The 14,991-nt window shown below is 48.8% G+C and overlaps 1 protein-coding gene across 3 annotated transcripts in view; it reads left to right on the top strand.

The window, feature by feature from the left end:
- Positions 1-14,991, top strand: part of DPF3 (double PHD fingers 3) — a 237,036-nt gene that overhangs the window by 154,635 nt on the left and 67,410 nt on the right. For all 3 annotated transcript variants that reach the window (XR_008427345.2, XM_045201942.3, XM_045201944.3), the window contains one exon: positions 2,954-3,091. Coding sequence is in view for 2 of the 3 variants with exons in the window: in XM_045201942.3 (XP_045057877.1) it covers positions 2,954-3,091 (138 nt within the window). In the remaining variant the exon portion in view is untranslated. The remainder of the gene's footprint in view (positions 1-2,953; positions 3,092-14,991) is intronic.

The raw sequence follows: 14,991 nt of genomic DNA, 5'->3' as shown, positions 1-14,991 counted from the left end.
TCTCTAAGAAGAAACAAAATCTTCAAAAAACATTGTAGATAGAAGTTAGTTACTGTGTTTAGCAAAAGAATAAATAAATATCTTCGACTCAGGCAAAAACAATGAAAATTCAAACAGCCTCTTGCCACCTTCAACTCCATCTGTGCACTGTAGCCTCGAGCGAGGTTTCTGCGTGTGAACCTGAGTAAGTTCTCCCCTGACTCCACGTTTGCAGGGTGAAGTCCCGCCCAGCCTCCTCTCTGGTTAGTCCCCCTCATGACCAGCCTCAGGTCCCTTTTCATACTGGCTGTCCTGAATTTCCCGGGGTTCTCGTTCTCCTGAAGTGCTGTGTGGAACGTGCTTTGGTGTCTGAAAGCCCGCGCCTCCTTTGTCTGCCTGGTGATACCCTCCTCAGCTCACAAGCCGCAGCTCACCCCACCTCCTCTGGGAAGCTGGCCCCTGTGCAGAGCACATGCTCACTTGGATGTGCTTTTCCTGCCTCCCTCCTTACTTGGCGCACAGGCTTCCTCTGCTAGACTGTGAACCCCTCAAGGTAGGGGAGTAGGGCTTATTTGCATACTTTTTCTGGTGCCACAGGGCCGGGCACTTACTAGGTAGTTAATCAATTAAAAAATTTAAAATTAGGTGGTTTCTTGAAGAATTGGTGATGAAAGAATGACATGGTATAAGCAGGTGGGAGGAAAATGAAGCTCCTTCTGGAGAGCTCTGTACTTGGGACCATGGTAAAGGTGTCTGGCTTCCAGGGTGTCCATGTGCTGCCTGGGTCTTTTTCTTCTAGGAGCTGAACACAGGTCTCAGGGCTGCCTCTCACTGTCCTCACCTGCCCTGCTATCCATTCAAAAGGGCAGGTGTGTGCAGGGCGGGCAGAGTCAAGCCTAAATATATCAAATTCTAGCACAGTGTTTTTCAAACCTCAGCATGCATCAGCATCACCTGGAGGGCTTGTTAAAACACAGATTGCCAGGTTCCACCCCAAGACTTTCTGAGTCAGTAGGTCTGGGATGGAGCCCAAGAATTTGCATTTCTTACAAGTTCCCAGGTGATGCTGATGGTGCTGGTCTGGGGACCACTCTGAGAATCTCTCTTGTAGCAAAAGGCTTTGCTGTAAAATAATTGCTCTCTATGGTGTTGGGAAAGGAGACCTGGGAAGCTTTTGCTTGAGTTTGGTTTTGTAGGTTTCAAGGACTATTAGTATGAGATTAATGTGGATAGATAGAACAGATTCGACACAGTTACCTCCCCTTCCGTCTCCAGGTTTTCCCACAGTGTTTGTATGTTCATTCATCAGCTATTCAGTGACTATGTTGTGGAAGCGTAATGTGTATGGGGCTGCATGTGAGGTGGAGTTATTGATACTGAGATGAAATCGATGTGAAACTGTCATAAGGGAGGTTCTCTAGTACAGACATAACTGTAATTCAAGGAGTCCAGAGAAGAAATGCCCACTTGGATGGGTCGTGAACTCCTCATCAGTGGAATTGTCCCAGGACAGGCTTCTAGAGTATTCATGGGAATAAAACAGTTTGGTAGATGACCAGGCTGAATGACTGTTGAGGTCCTGAAATTCTGTAAGGAAGACAGTGGTAATCGACGTAACAAAGTAGCACAAATCAAATGCTGTGGAGTCTATGGTGGCGAGATGTGCCGAGGCCCCTGAGCCTTTCTCACTTAAATACTGATGTTATCATTCTTATTTTAAATAAACATTTAGTCCTTACCAGCAGTATACTTGGTGATGAAAAGGACTTATATCTAATGACCCCATAACTTGCTGTTCATTGACCTCAATAATTTAAAAGGTTAAATAGAAAAAGCCACAAGCAGGCCCAGAGTGCACCTTAGGGGCCTCTTTAGGTCCCACTTCCTGAGTCAAATGGAATTGGGATATGTAATGCCATTTAATTATTTTTGCAATATTTACAACAGGGAGAGGGAAAGGGAGAACATGTAAATAGCCAATTGTAGGACCTGAATTTATAGTCACTAGGTCACTTGCTTGAATTTCAGGCTTTCACCTTATTAAGGAAGCCCAACCAGATTCTGTTGGTATGAGGCAAGGGTCAGAGTCCCTCCTTCAGGAGGGCGCAGCACTAAAGGCACAGCAGACCTCGCTGAAGGAAGCCTCTCACCCATTACTGCCATTTATCGGCATCTTTTCTGTGCTGGGGACTGAGTGAGATAGCTTAAAATACTATTTACAGTCCCTTTAGCTGTCCTTCAAGGTAGGCGATACTGTCATTTTCAAACAAGAAAGAACGCACAGAGAGATGATGTTTCTTGTCCAGTTGTGCACAGCAAAACCCCTCGGTTCAGTTCCGGTAGTCAACGTAACTACAGATGCAAAATGCAGAGTCAGCCCCAGGGTGGTGAGTGCAGTACCGCGTGGGAATCCAGGAGACTTGCCTTCTAGTGGCTCCGCCACAACCAGCTGAGTGTTCCCAGGCAAATCACTTAGCCTCGCTGGGCCTCACTTGCCTCAGCTTTGCCATGAGGTGTTGGGGCAAATAGACTTCCTGTCCAAACTTCAAAGTTAAAATGATCATCACCATTATTTTGTCCTGGCACTATTCTGATGCTTTGCGTAGAGGTTTACCCATCACCAACAATTCCATGAGGTAAGTACTATTATTCCATTTTCTTCTCTGAGGAAACCGAGGCACGGAGAGGGTAAGTGACTTGCCTGGGGACGTACAGCTAGGAAATGAGGGAGCTCGGTCACAACTTCTGTCTCCTACTTTCATGGTTTTTCTTTATGTGGGCCCGGCCCATGTTGTTGCAGTGGCGTTGGTTCGGTCCAGGATATAAGGGATTGGGGTTGGGAAATACTGTTTAGAGGAAACCCAACTCTGGGATGGATGCATGGATGGGAGTCACTGCCTTGGAGAGTGATGGCAGTAGCTACGGAGGTTGCTGACATTTTTGTTTTCCCTTTCTTCCCTCTTTTCCTGTCTAGTCTGTGGCAAGCGCTACAAGAACCGGCCAGGACTCAGCTACCACTACGCTCACACTCACCTGGCCAGTGAGGAGGGGGATGAAGCCCAAGACCAGGAGACCCGGTCCCCACCCAACCACAGAAATGAGAACCACAGACGTGAGTTCCCAGTTATTGGGGCAGCTGTGAAGTGGGTGGTGGGCAGGGCTGTGGAACATTCCTTTTATCACCTGTGGCATCTACTGGTAGTGATCATCGAATTGTCTCAATGTCCTGTAGTGAATTGGCTCTTTCAGCCATCTGCCCCTGTGGGTCAGCTGAGTTCCAGGCTTACAGTGAGTGGGGGTTGGGGGTCGGGGGTCGGGGGGATGGCCCAGTGAGCTGTGCTCTCAGAGGAAGGAGTGGGGGGTTAAGGCAGAAGGGAAACATCCTTACCCGTCCCTTGTCAAATGCCAGACCCACTCCTCTTCTCAGCTCCTGACGATCCACGCACAGCTGCCTGCCTGAGTCGGGCCCATCCCTTGGCTGTGTCAATTCATACGGATATTCTAAATGTCTCCTTGGCCACTAAGAGATGTAGCATGTTCCTGATTTATTGTCTTGACTGTTACTGTGGTCACAGTTTGGGCACAGGGCTCTCCTGCCTTAGAAACACCGCCCCAGAGCCTGCCTGCTCTTCCCTTGAGCACGCAGCTGGCAAACGTGGTCTGGGCGTGCCGGGTACTTGGGATGTGGGGCTCGAAAACCCGAAATGGCCCCTAAGATTTGTTTTTTTATTTGCTTTCTTTTCTCGACCTCCACTTACAAGTTAGGAAGTCAAAAAGGGCTTAGCATTCACCTCTTGACACTGCCTCTGTAGCATTCCTCATGGTTTCTGGGCCTACAGTGAGCTCAGAATGAGGTGGGACATTGGGATCTTCCACCTGGAAGGGGCATTCTGAGATCATCAGGTAAACAGTAATTGTGGACATGCCGTGTGTTTTCTATTTTGTGCATAAGATTTGGCGATAGGTGGTCTTAAAGTGAGTAATTCCATGTTGTCAAAGGGATCAGATCTTTTAAAATCTACAGATTCCAAGATTTGAGAGTGACTCCTCTACATTTCAGTCGATCAACTCGGATGTTGATTGGCTGCCTTCACTAAATATTTGAGGTAATTAACACCCCTTGGCCAAGGCCTTTCTTTGGGTTAGTGTGGGTTTTCACGTAACCCCCACCCCACTTATCCCTTGTCACTTGATCTTCTGTATCCGACTGCTCAGGGTGCCAAAACAAAATATAGCCAAGTGGGTGGCTTGAAGGACACGCGTTTATTTTCCTACAATTCTGGAGGCTCAGAGTCCCGGATGAGTGTGCCAGTGTGGTTGGGTCTCACTGAGTCTTCTCTCCTTGGCTTGCACATGGCTGCCTTCCCGTTGCTCCTTCACACGGGCGTCCCTCTGTGCGTGTGAACCCTGGCTGTCTCCTGTCTGTCCCCATTTCCTGTCTGAGGAGGACACCAGTCAGACTGGATTAGAGCCCATCCTAATAGTTCATTCTAACTTTTCTTCTTTAATCACCTCTCTAAAGGCCCTACCTCCAAAAATAATCACATTCTGAGGTACTGGCTTCAACATATGAATTTGTGGGGGGACACAGTTCAGCCCATAACACCTGGTTTAATTCTTGTTTTTAATCCTCGCTTGAGGATATATTTATTGGTTTTTGAGAGAGAGAGAGAGAGAGAGAGAGAGAAAGAAGAGAGAAACACTGATGTGAGAGAGAAACATTGATTGGTTGCCTCCAGTACATTCCCTGACCGGGAATCAAACCCACAACCTTTTGTTGTATTGGGATGATGCTCCAACCAACTGGGCCCCCCGACCAGGGCCACCTTCTTCAATTGTTACTCTCAGGGTTCAAAGCCTTTTGTTGTGAGATCCTTGCCTTCTTACCTACTGTTGTCATAAGGACAGGACTTGAGAAGCAGCGTCGGGGAGGGTCTGGCAGAGCCTTGCCCGCCTTTCCTCGCCAGCTGTTCCGCAGCTGCAATGCTGAGGCCTCTGCCTTCTCTCTGGAGTGAGGTTTCCTTGGCCCAGGCACCCTTGTCTTTGAGAAGGAAAATGTTTGCTTTTCCCCGTCGCCCTTCTTGTCTGAGTGGCCAACGTGTAGCATTGTCTTCTATCAGGAGGAGGCTGAGACTGATTTCCTTTGATTTTGGTTCCTCTCTGGAAAAGACATATTTGCCATGGTTGCGCTCTCTAAAGTATTTATTAGGTTGGTCTTATTTCTCACTCCTTCAGTGTTGGCTCACCTCCTTGACGTCTCTTCTGAAATGTCAGGCCATCCATTTAGTTCCTATGTGTAGGCGCTCTACTCAAACTATGGGGTTTGGAACGCTCCTCCTTTGTCTGTCTCTCTTGTGCGTGCACAGTGACAGCGACAGCGACTGCGGAGGAGGGCTCCCTGTGGCCCCTCAGGTGTACTGCAGGTCCTGCGTGGATCGAGAGCACCTCAGCCCTTCCTGCGGTCCCCTCCTGGCGGCTGTTGACTTCTGAGATGGGCCTCTGCACATCTTTCTCTGTCCCCCAGAATTTCCTCATACACCCCCATGGTTCAGTGTCTTCTCCCTCCTCATGTCCTCGCCTTGAGGCTAGAGGACTTTGCTTGGCTAGGAAGCTGTGTTTTTCTTCCTCGTAGATGGAGACACCTTCCTAAAAGATCTCATCCCGATGCTTGTTCTCCTCTCTCTTTGTGGGTTTAATAGTGATCACACTCGCTCCAGCCCCCTCTCCTCCACTCTTCTTCTCCCCTTGTTGGTTCTTCAGAAAGAGGGATGGGTTCTTCAAAAAGGATCATCGGACTACTCGAGGGATTTAGACTGCAAAGAGAGGAATAACTGTACCTGGGCTCCTGGGGCCTCCTCACACAAGGAAGGTTCCGGAACCGTCACAAACACCTTTTTAATGACTTCTCACTGCCCCCTTTGTGATTAATCTCAGTTTTGCTACTGGGGAGGGGCAGCAGGATGGCCTTCAGTGTCCATAGAAGCCATCCTTTGCCTCCTCCCCAATTTCTCCAGACAAATCTAAGAGACAGCAGCTTCACCCAGATTCTCTGCACCACACACGCCACCCATCTGCTCGCTGCTCCGAATGTGCGCTCTGTTTCCTCCCGCATCCCTCTGGTGTGCAGCCCCCAACCAGTTTCTCAGGAGCGCTAATTGCCAGCGTCATTAATACCCAGTCATTAGCTGCTCCTACTGTTTGGGGTGGGGGTGGGCTCCCATCCATCCTGCCCCTAAATGCCACTGGGGTTGTGTGGTGAATTGAATGTGACAGCTCTGCAGCGTCCGGAGGTCTCAGCTTTGTGATCCTCCCTTGGCAGGGCCTCTGGAGTGGGGGAGGGAGGCAGTGGAGCTTAATCCTCGCGGCTAATCTGCAGTTCCCTCAGGAAATGGCTGGACTCTAGACGCCATCGCCATCGGACTGGGAATGCTGACTTTCCCCTCTTCAGCAGAGCTGCAGCTTGACCCAAGCTTCTTGTGAGCCCAGGCCTATTGGAAAAACAGCTCTACCTCTACAGCGTCAGGAGTTTTTAGGACCATGGGCAGCTGCGCTTGCAGCACCAGCAGCATAGAGACCTTTTGACTTTGGTCCTCCTGCTGTCCCTTGCTGCATCCCCCCAGCTGTGTCTCCAGTGGAGCCCATTGCTCATCCCCGCGCCTGCTGCTGCTGAAAGGGCAGAGTGAAGTGCTGGAGCTGGCATTGACCTTCCCCCACCCCTGCGCTGCCCTGTGCTGCCAGCTCAGCAGTTGACTGCCATTCCTCCTGTCCTCCTACCCCCTCCCAGCTGACGTTCTCTGGCCTTTGTTCCTCTCCTAGTCTCTCATTTTCTTCTGAACGTATGCTTCTCATCCTCTTGTGGGCTTGCGCCCTTTCCTTTGTGCCCTTGCCCGTCTGCCTCAATGACAGGCACCCCCTGGCTGCTTGGAGCTCAGACACTCACGCTTGGGAGCTAGTACATTTGTGATGGTGTCTTCCCCTCCTGAGCTTCTGTCCTTCCCTCCTTGTGTGAGACCAGATTCTTCTTTCTTCCTCCGTTTCTCTTGCCACCTTCATCTACTTTCTGCAAATGAAATCCGTCGTGTGTGTGCATGTAAGAGGAGTGGGGAATGCTCGGGCAGGGTAGGGTTTGCGAGGTGCCGCTCAGGAGCATTCTGTTGTGACTCTTTAAATGCCGCCTTGGTAAACAGCTGAGGGGAGTCAGGGTAGCAGGAGTGCTAGATTACAACTCAAAACCTTTGACACAAGGTCAAAACTCTTCTTGAGTTTCTTTTTACCTTATCTGTACAGTGGGAATCTGCTACAGGTGGTGTTTTGAAGGTATTTTGGGGGTGGGGTAGGGTGGGTGTGGGCATTCATGAGGCCCTGAACCTGCATGGAAAAGCTATGTAAATAAATTCAGTCTAATCCATTCATTTGTCAGTCTGTCCATCCGTCTGTCCATTCATTGGTTTAGCTACCATGTACTAAGTGCTGCCTTGTTCCCTGTCCTTGAGGAGCGCGCAGTCTGCAGTGGGACAGTGCAGGATGCGGAAGGATCTAGGGCCTCAAGGGCACACTGTCTCCTCCATAGGGTAGTTGTGCTCTCAGTGTAGCAGCAGCATCACCCAGGAACTTGTTGGAAATGTATATTCCTGGCTCCAGCAGGCGTCCCGAAATACAGCTGCCGGGGGATGGGGACCAACAGCCCGTGTGTTAAGAAGCCCTCCAGGGCATTCTGGTGCCACTCAAGCTTGAGTACCCCTGCATTAGGGGGTTTGCAAAGGTTTCACTGAGGAGGTGACATTCAAGGTAGCACCTGAAGAATGAAGGAATTTTTCAGGAGGTAGAGGGCTTCCCAGGTGGCGGTAACTGCACGTACAAAGGCAGGGAGGTACAAAATAGCATGGCGCATCAGTCCGTTAGTGACGGTTGTGTATGACCGAAGTGGAAGAGTGGTAGAAATGTAGGCAGGGCCTTCATTGGAAGTGTCTTCTCTGCTCTGTGTAGTCTTTATCCTCTAGGAAGTGGGGAGCCACAGCTGCAATTACTAGAGGATAAGAACCAATAATCTGTGAAGAAATCTGTTTGATATGCTATTAACTATTAAATAGCATATCTCTTTTATTTCATAGTGTAAATGAGTATAACATGCTCTCTATAACATACTTGGAGCTCCAAAGAGGAAAATGGTTTTATTTAAATAGGTCTATAAAATTTATTTGAAGTTATTTTCAGGTTCACGGAATGGACGTTGGGTTGCCCTGGGTCCTGGAAGGTGTTAGTCTTCCATGTAGTGGCAGGGTGCCGGGCACACAGGCTTTCCCTGTCTGTCGAGAAAAGAGAAGGCCTCATTGTAGGGCACCTTCGCAGGGCAGGCTGTGCTCTGTGGAACTGACAGAGGAGAGCCGAGTTGATTAAGGGTAATGTTGGCTGATTAGATAATCTGAAAATTAGTCTGATAATGGGCAAATTATCTAAAAGAAGTCCATGATGTCATTGCCACACTGATGGAAAGATCCAACAGATGCTGTCTCCTGACTTCTCTGTCCTCTAATGTATGGCCCAGGGGCAACAAGTGCGGCTTTAAGAGAGAGATTGAAAATTACCTTTGACACAAGCTGAAGACTTGGACCACTCTGAACAGTGCCTGAAAATCCATAAATAAAGCTTACCCAAGCCACCGCTTACACAACCTCTATGCAGGAAATTCAGGCCTTTTTACAGGGGAGAGAAGGAAATTCAGACGGGGCTTCGTCTGGAAAAGTGAGCTGCTTCTCTATTCCTGAAAAGCAAAGTTGGAAACTAACAACAGGTGTTCTTTAGATAGGTTATTACTTAAGTAAACAGTTTACAGGTTGCAAAATGAAGAACCTGAGGGGTTGCTCTGGCCTTGAAGGTAGACTTGTGGTTAATTTCTCCTGTGGATCATCCCCACTCTTGACCTAGTGGCTGAGAGAATGGCGATGGAATTGGTTGGGCCGGCGTGGGTATCGTGACTGCCACTCTTGGTCAGTTACCTGTCTGTCTCTGCTCCTTTGTTGCTTTGTCCATAAAGCAGAGAGAGTACTCAAAGCTGCACCTCATGGGTACTGTGAGTCTTCAGTGAGATGGTGTGGGTGTTTGGCGCCGAGCCTGTACATTGTGAGTGCTGATATCCTGTCTCTATGCCGTTTGGACCAACAGAGCATGTCTGTGACCACAGATGGCCGCTCTGAGTCAGGGCCCGTTTGTGACTGCTATACTGGATGCTAACTGCCTTTGGGGGTCTCATTGGCATCAGGCACAAATATCAGAGCCTGACCTGGCCCTGGCACATCCTTTGCTGAATTTTAGATATGGGACACCAGTCCCTGTACACAGGCTAAACAGATGCCTTTATTGAGAACTTAACTGTGCATGGTGTGCCCGCTTGTGGGGCTTAGTGGCCTTTAAAAAGGAATAACATGGTCTCAGCCTTAGGTGAACCTTTTTTTTTTTTTTTTTAATCCTCACCGGAGGATATTTTTATTGATTTGAGAGACATATGTGAGCGAGAAATATTGATTGGTTGCCTCCTATATGTGCCCTGACTGGGGATTGAACCTGCAACCTTTTGGTGTATGGGATGATACTCCAACCAACTGAGCCACCTGGCCAGGGCCTTCTTGTTTAATTGGGAAATAAGATAGATGTATGAAACCCAGCGAGAGGAAGCTGTGGAGCAGAATCTAGCTAAGTGTGGCATCCCGTATTTACCATCCTATTTCCCCAGGATCAGACACCCACCTGCCACTTGACATTCTGTGAGCCTCTTATTTCTCTTACATTTTTGGCCTAATTACTAGAATGTTCAGAATTGAAGAGTCCCATGTCCTGAGAAATGATGATGACAATACTTGCTGACATTTCTTGAATATGTCAGACACTGAACTAAGAGTGCTGCATTTATCTCATTCATTCCTCACACCAAATAAGGTAGATGCTGCATCTCTTTAGAAGACGTAGCAAGGTATACAGATACTGAGTGGCATGCCTGTGCATGAATGTGAATTCTCTAGTCATATGTCACTTCTTTTCCTGCCTTATCAGAAATAAAATTATTTTGCATCTAGGAGAGGAAAGAGGCAAAGAAATGGTGGAACACCTACTAGGCACTAGGCAATTTACATGTATTATCTTTCTTAGTGTTACAAGTGCACGAGGCACATGTTATTGCTCTCATTTTACGGAGTAGGAAGCTGAAGCTCAGAAAGATCGAGTAACTTGTCCCAAGTCACACACTTAGCAAGGTGGGAAGCTGAGCTGTGATTGTGCTTGAGTTGGACACCAGTCATTCAATTATGTCAGCACATTGGAACCCCAAGTGATGGATCCCAGTCTCAGCCTGGGATCTTTGTCATGGTCCTACTGATTACTCCTAATTTTCACCTATAGACCAATTGTCAAATGCATCCTCTTACATCACGGCTTTTCGAGATAAATGAATGTATTAATGGGCACTGTCTTAGTTAGCTTGGGCTTCCATGACAAAATACCATAGAGGGGGTGGCTTAAACAGCAGGACTTTATTTCTCACAGTTCTGGGACCGGAAGTCCCAGATAAAGGTGCCGGCAGGGCTGGTGTCTGTTGAGAACTCTCTCCTTGGGTTGGGGATAGCTGTCTTCTGGGTCCGCACAAGGCCTTTCCCGGATAGATATGGGTGGGGAGAGAGAAGCAAGCTCTCTGGTGTCTCTCCGTATAGGGGCACTAAATCCCACCCTGAGAGCCCTGTCTTCATGACCTGTCAACCTAATCACCTCCCAAAGGCCCCATTTCCAATACCGCCCCGTTGGGGTTGGGGTTTCAACATAATGCATTTTGGGGTAGACATAATTGAGTGCATAGCAGGCGCATTTAGTCTTTGAAACTAGTTTCAGCTGTTCGTGATGTTAAGGGCCTCACCCCTCATTACAAATTCTCCTTGAGACTTTAATTTGTGAATGGGTTTTTTTACTTTTTAAAAAAATCGCACATCTCACTCTTCAGTAATTTTCTTGCATCTCTCTCATTCTGTCTCTCACCATCTTTCCTAGCAGTTCTCTCTCTTTTTGACCTTGTTCTTTGCAATAAAAAATAATGCTGTGCCTAAAGCATTAATCCTAGGATTCATCCTTGACTCTTCGTTTTCCTTCACCACCCATGTCAGCACCCCTCCAAAAATCTGTCTCCCTGTCTTCATCTTGCAGCCACCATCAGCTGCTGCTTGGGTCATTACAGCTGCTTTACTGGTTTCGCAGCCTCTGTTCTCACCTCTCGTGGTCCGGTCTTCACGGAGTAGTCAAAGTGGTCTTTTAGAAGTATGGAATAGATGCGCCATGCCATGCTTTCAATAGTTTTATCACACTTGAACAGAATTCAAACTCCTCACCTTGGAGGCCTACATTTTTGCTTCTCAAAGTGTGGTCAGCAGCAACAGCATCACCTGCTTCCCAGGTGACTGCCTCGTCCAGGTTTGCCCAGGCCATTCCCAGTTATAGACTGAAAATCCTGTGCCCTGGGAACCCTTCAGTGCCACCCAAATCCAGGCTAAGTTGATTACCCTGCTGGGGAACTTGTAGGAAACGTGGAATTGAGGGCCCTACCCCAGACAGTTGAATCATAATCTGAAGTTTAATGAGATCCCTCAAATTGAGAAGCCCTGGCCCCCAAAGCTTGCCAACCACTCTGATTCAACTTCCTGCAGGGATGTGGGTGCACACACTCAGGGTAGGGCAGTACCTAGTGGGCCAGCCCGGAGCCACACTGCCTGGGTGCAGAGTCAAGGTAGCCACTTACTGACATGGGACCATAGACAAGACACTTACTGTATTTTTTGGACTGTAAGACACACTGGACCATAAGACACACCTAGGTTTTAGAGGAGGAAAATGGGGGGGAACACCCCTAAAAATCACCCCGCTCCACCGCCTGACCCCCCCGCCCTACCAGTGAGCCAGGTAAGCTACATTCGGACTGTAAGACACACCCCCACCCCCTAAATTTAGGGGGATGCATCTTATAGTCCGAAAAATATGGTAGCTTCCTTGTGCCTCAAGTACCACCTGTGTAAAAGCAAAACATTAACCTATCTCAAAGGGCTATGGGATGGTTGGTTACGTAATAATTCGTATGAAGCACAGCGTTCACAGAAAATGCATGCGATGCAGTGTGTGTCTCGTGTGGTGTGCTAGAGCCGTGGTTCTCAAGCTTGAGCGCATCCGCATCCCTTGGAGGGTTCGTTAAAATGCAGACTGCTGGGTCCTACCCCCACGTTTGGATTCACTAGGTCCTGGGTGGGGCCCTGGAATTTGCATTTTTACATTTAATTTTAATTTCCCAGGTGAACCTTAGAGAAATCCAGCTTTTGAAGACTGGTATTCAATCTATTTTCTTGTAATTGTTTTTTCTTTTGGATGCACCGAATTAGGTAACCGGCCAGGAGTCAGGCTGCACTGTTCAATCTGACGGCCAGCCTTGCTTTCCATTCCTTTCCTAACGTCCCGTTCCTCCTGGGGCGAGTGCCCCCACGGCTCCCAGCACCTGCTTCCTGGTGTGCTTTCTGGCTGTGTTCCCCATCTGGGCCCTCAGCCCCGGTCTGGGCTTTCCCTCAGCTTGGTGGTGCCTTCATTCTATCCCCATCCTCAGGTCTGAAGCTTGAGGCTCATCCTTTTCCTTTTGCTGAGTACTGGTTTTCAGTCTGGAGGACACAGAACATGCTGGTCCATTGTGGACGGATGGGTTGACATACCTGAGTCCTGTGGAGGTGGAGGTGAGGAGGGTTGGAGAACGGCTGGCCTGGGCAAGACAGGAAGAGGGCTTACCGAATTCCAGTAGCAGAGGAATATCCCGACAACTTGAACAGATAAAGCTTATGTGACTCTAAAGCACCAAGACGTCCTGCAGTTCTCTGTGGGGAATGACACCACTTCATTCAGAGCCCTGTTGACTCTCAAATTAAACCGTTTCCCCTTCAGCTGACTCATTTGGTGGCAATAACAAGTTGCTGTGCCAGGGCATGAACTGACCCACACGGCCTTCTGCTGGAAAATGGAAATATCTCCTGTGCTTTCCCTAATCAGCACTGAGAAGAGTAATGAGTTTTGCTTGGTCTTTTTCTTGCTTTTCTGAAGCATCAGTGACAGACCTGATGTTGCCGGCCTAAGTCTGAGCACAAAGGACAGTGCTGGTGGGTCGTGTGACTGTCTAGCCCCAGAACTGGTGATGTGGTGTCCACACTGCTGGCGCATTGCAGCTCTAACCAAATACATCCATCGAGATGGAGACATCAGTGCGAGCCGGCGTGTTTTCTGTTCATACATCACAGTGTTTAGGAGTAAATATTCTGAAGGTGTGTGTCTAACAGGACGGGTTTTGTTAAGACTGAAGAAAAGAAGGTAGGTACAAGGAAGGGCCAGATGACTAACACCACGTTTTAAAATTTTATAAGGGTTCTGTAGCCACCAAAACACACAGGAAAACATGGCCTGTTTTCTCACTGGCTACTCCAGGGCTCTGGGGCCACCTGAGCCTGGGAGATCTTAATTCCTTCCCCCACCCCTGCTTTCTACCAAGTGCCCAAGGGAGCAGATTCCTGTGGGAGGGCGGGCCTGTTCGCTTCCTTCCCTGCAGACTGAGTGTCTTCCCCTGCCACCCCCCTTACTCCTAGTCCTCACTCTTTCTGTCCCTGTTATGAACAGGACTGACACACGGTGCCTTAGAGTGGTCACTTCTTGGTACTTGGGGAATACTTTGCATCCGTTTAATTCCTAGTCTTTGACTTTTCTTTGCCTGGAAGATTCCCTCCCTTGCCCAAAGTCTCTGTGAAGATTTGTCCATTCTTTCATTAGGTGAATATTTCAGCTCTCCATCTGTCATTGGGCCAGGTGCTAGGGATTCAGAGATGAAAGGTGTTGCCCCTGCCCTCAGGGAGCTCACGGCTAATAGGAGAAGAGACACCTACATAAATACAAAACAGTGATGAAAGGTTGAGTTCCTCTGGGTTTGAAAACTTAGCTTTTCTGTCTCTTCTTTCGCCTTATTATAACCCTTAAATAATAGGCCTAAAAGGGACCTGAAGACGTCATCTAGCATATTCTCTCACCTCTGAATAGGTGAGCATTCAAAGAACCCCCAGTCTGGGGAAACCTTTCCAGGTTCAAAGGCCTCTTCAGAGGCCCCTTTGACCATGCCTTTTAACTGTTTCAACGCCTTCATTTCCAGCTCTCTCGTGGCATGTGCCGCCATTCTGCTCCCTCTGTCTCATGTTGTCCTGGATAGTACAGGGTGTGGCGACTTGCTCCATCCTTAATCTTGAAGACCTTCAAACAGCCCTCGGCATTCCCTTCTCCAGCAGACTGCAGTGGTGTCTGGAGTTGTTCTGCACTCTCAGCCCCCCTCCTTTGTCCTTATCCTGTGCCCCCATTGTCTTCAGTGTCAGGGAGCACACTGCCCATGAGGAAGACTGAATTCTGTCATGTGGTGAGTGGACCCTGATGTCCATTTCCCCGACAGGCTCCTGGTTCCCCTGCCATCCCACATTCTGGGGGAGAAAGCATCACTTGCCTTCCTCCTAGAGCCCCGGGGCAGGGCGTGAGTTGCTATTAGGTGGCCAAGAAGAACCAGCCTGAATGGGGTCCCAACATTTTTATTCCTTGGATCTGTGGGATTTATTTTTTCATCTCTTCTAGGGAAGCAGTGAAAAAAGGTGTCAGGCCTTGGAGATAATTTATATGAGTAAACACGTAAGGAGGAGGGTGAGCAAGAGCATGAGAATTAAGGCCATTTATCCAGGCTCTGAGGCTCTGTTCGCCTTCTGGTCCAGCCTTCCTCACAGTCTTTATCTCGCCACTTTAACCCTCCTCTCGCTGCACTCCTCACGGGCCCAGCACAGGGCTCTGCACAGCTGCCTTCTCTGCTCCAGCCTTCCTCTGCATCCCCTCCCCCGCCCACGTCCCTCATTAAAGGCTCGGTAGAAGGTAGCTGGATGTGGCGGTGGCCTCCAGCTGAGGCCTGCTTGCTGATTCGGAAGGAAAGCC

This window comes from Desmodus rotundus, chromosome 7 (genome assembly GCF_022682495.2).
Source record: "Desmodus rotundus isolate HL8 chromosome 7, HLdesRot8A.1, whole genome shotgun sequence".
Lineage (NCBI taxonomy): Eukaryota > Metazoa > Chordata > Mammalia > Chiroptera > Phyllostomidae > Desmodus > Desmodus rotundus.
The sequence above is the reverse complement of the archived record's forward strand: the minus strand, read 5'-3'. Positions and strand labels throughout refer to the sequence as shown.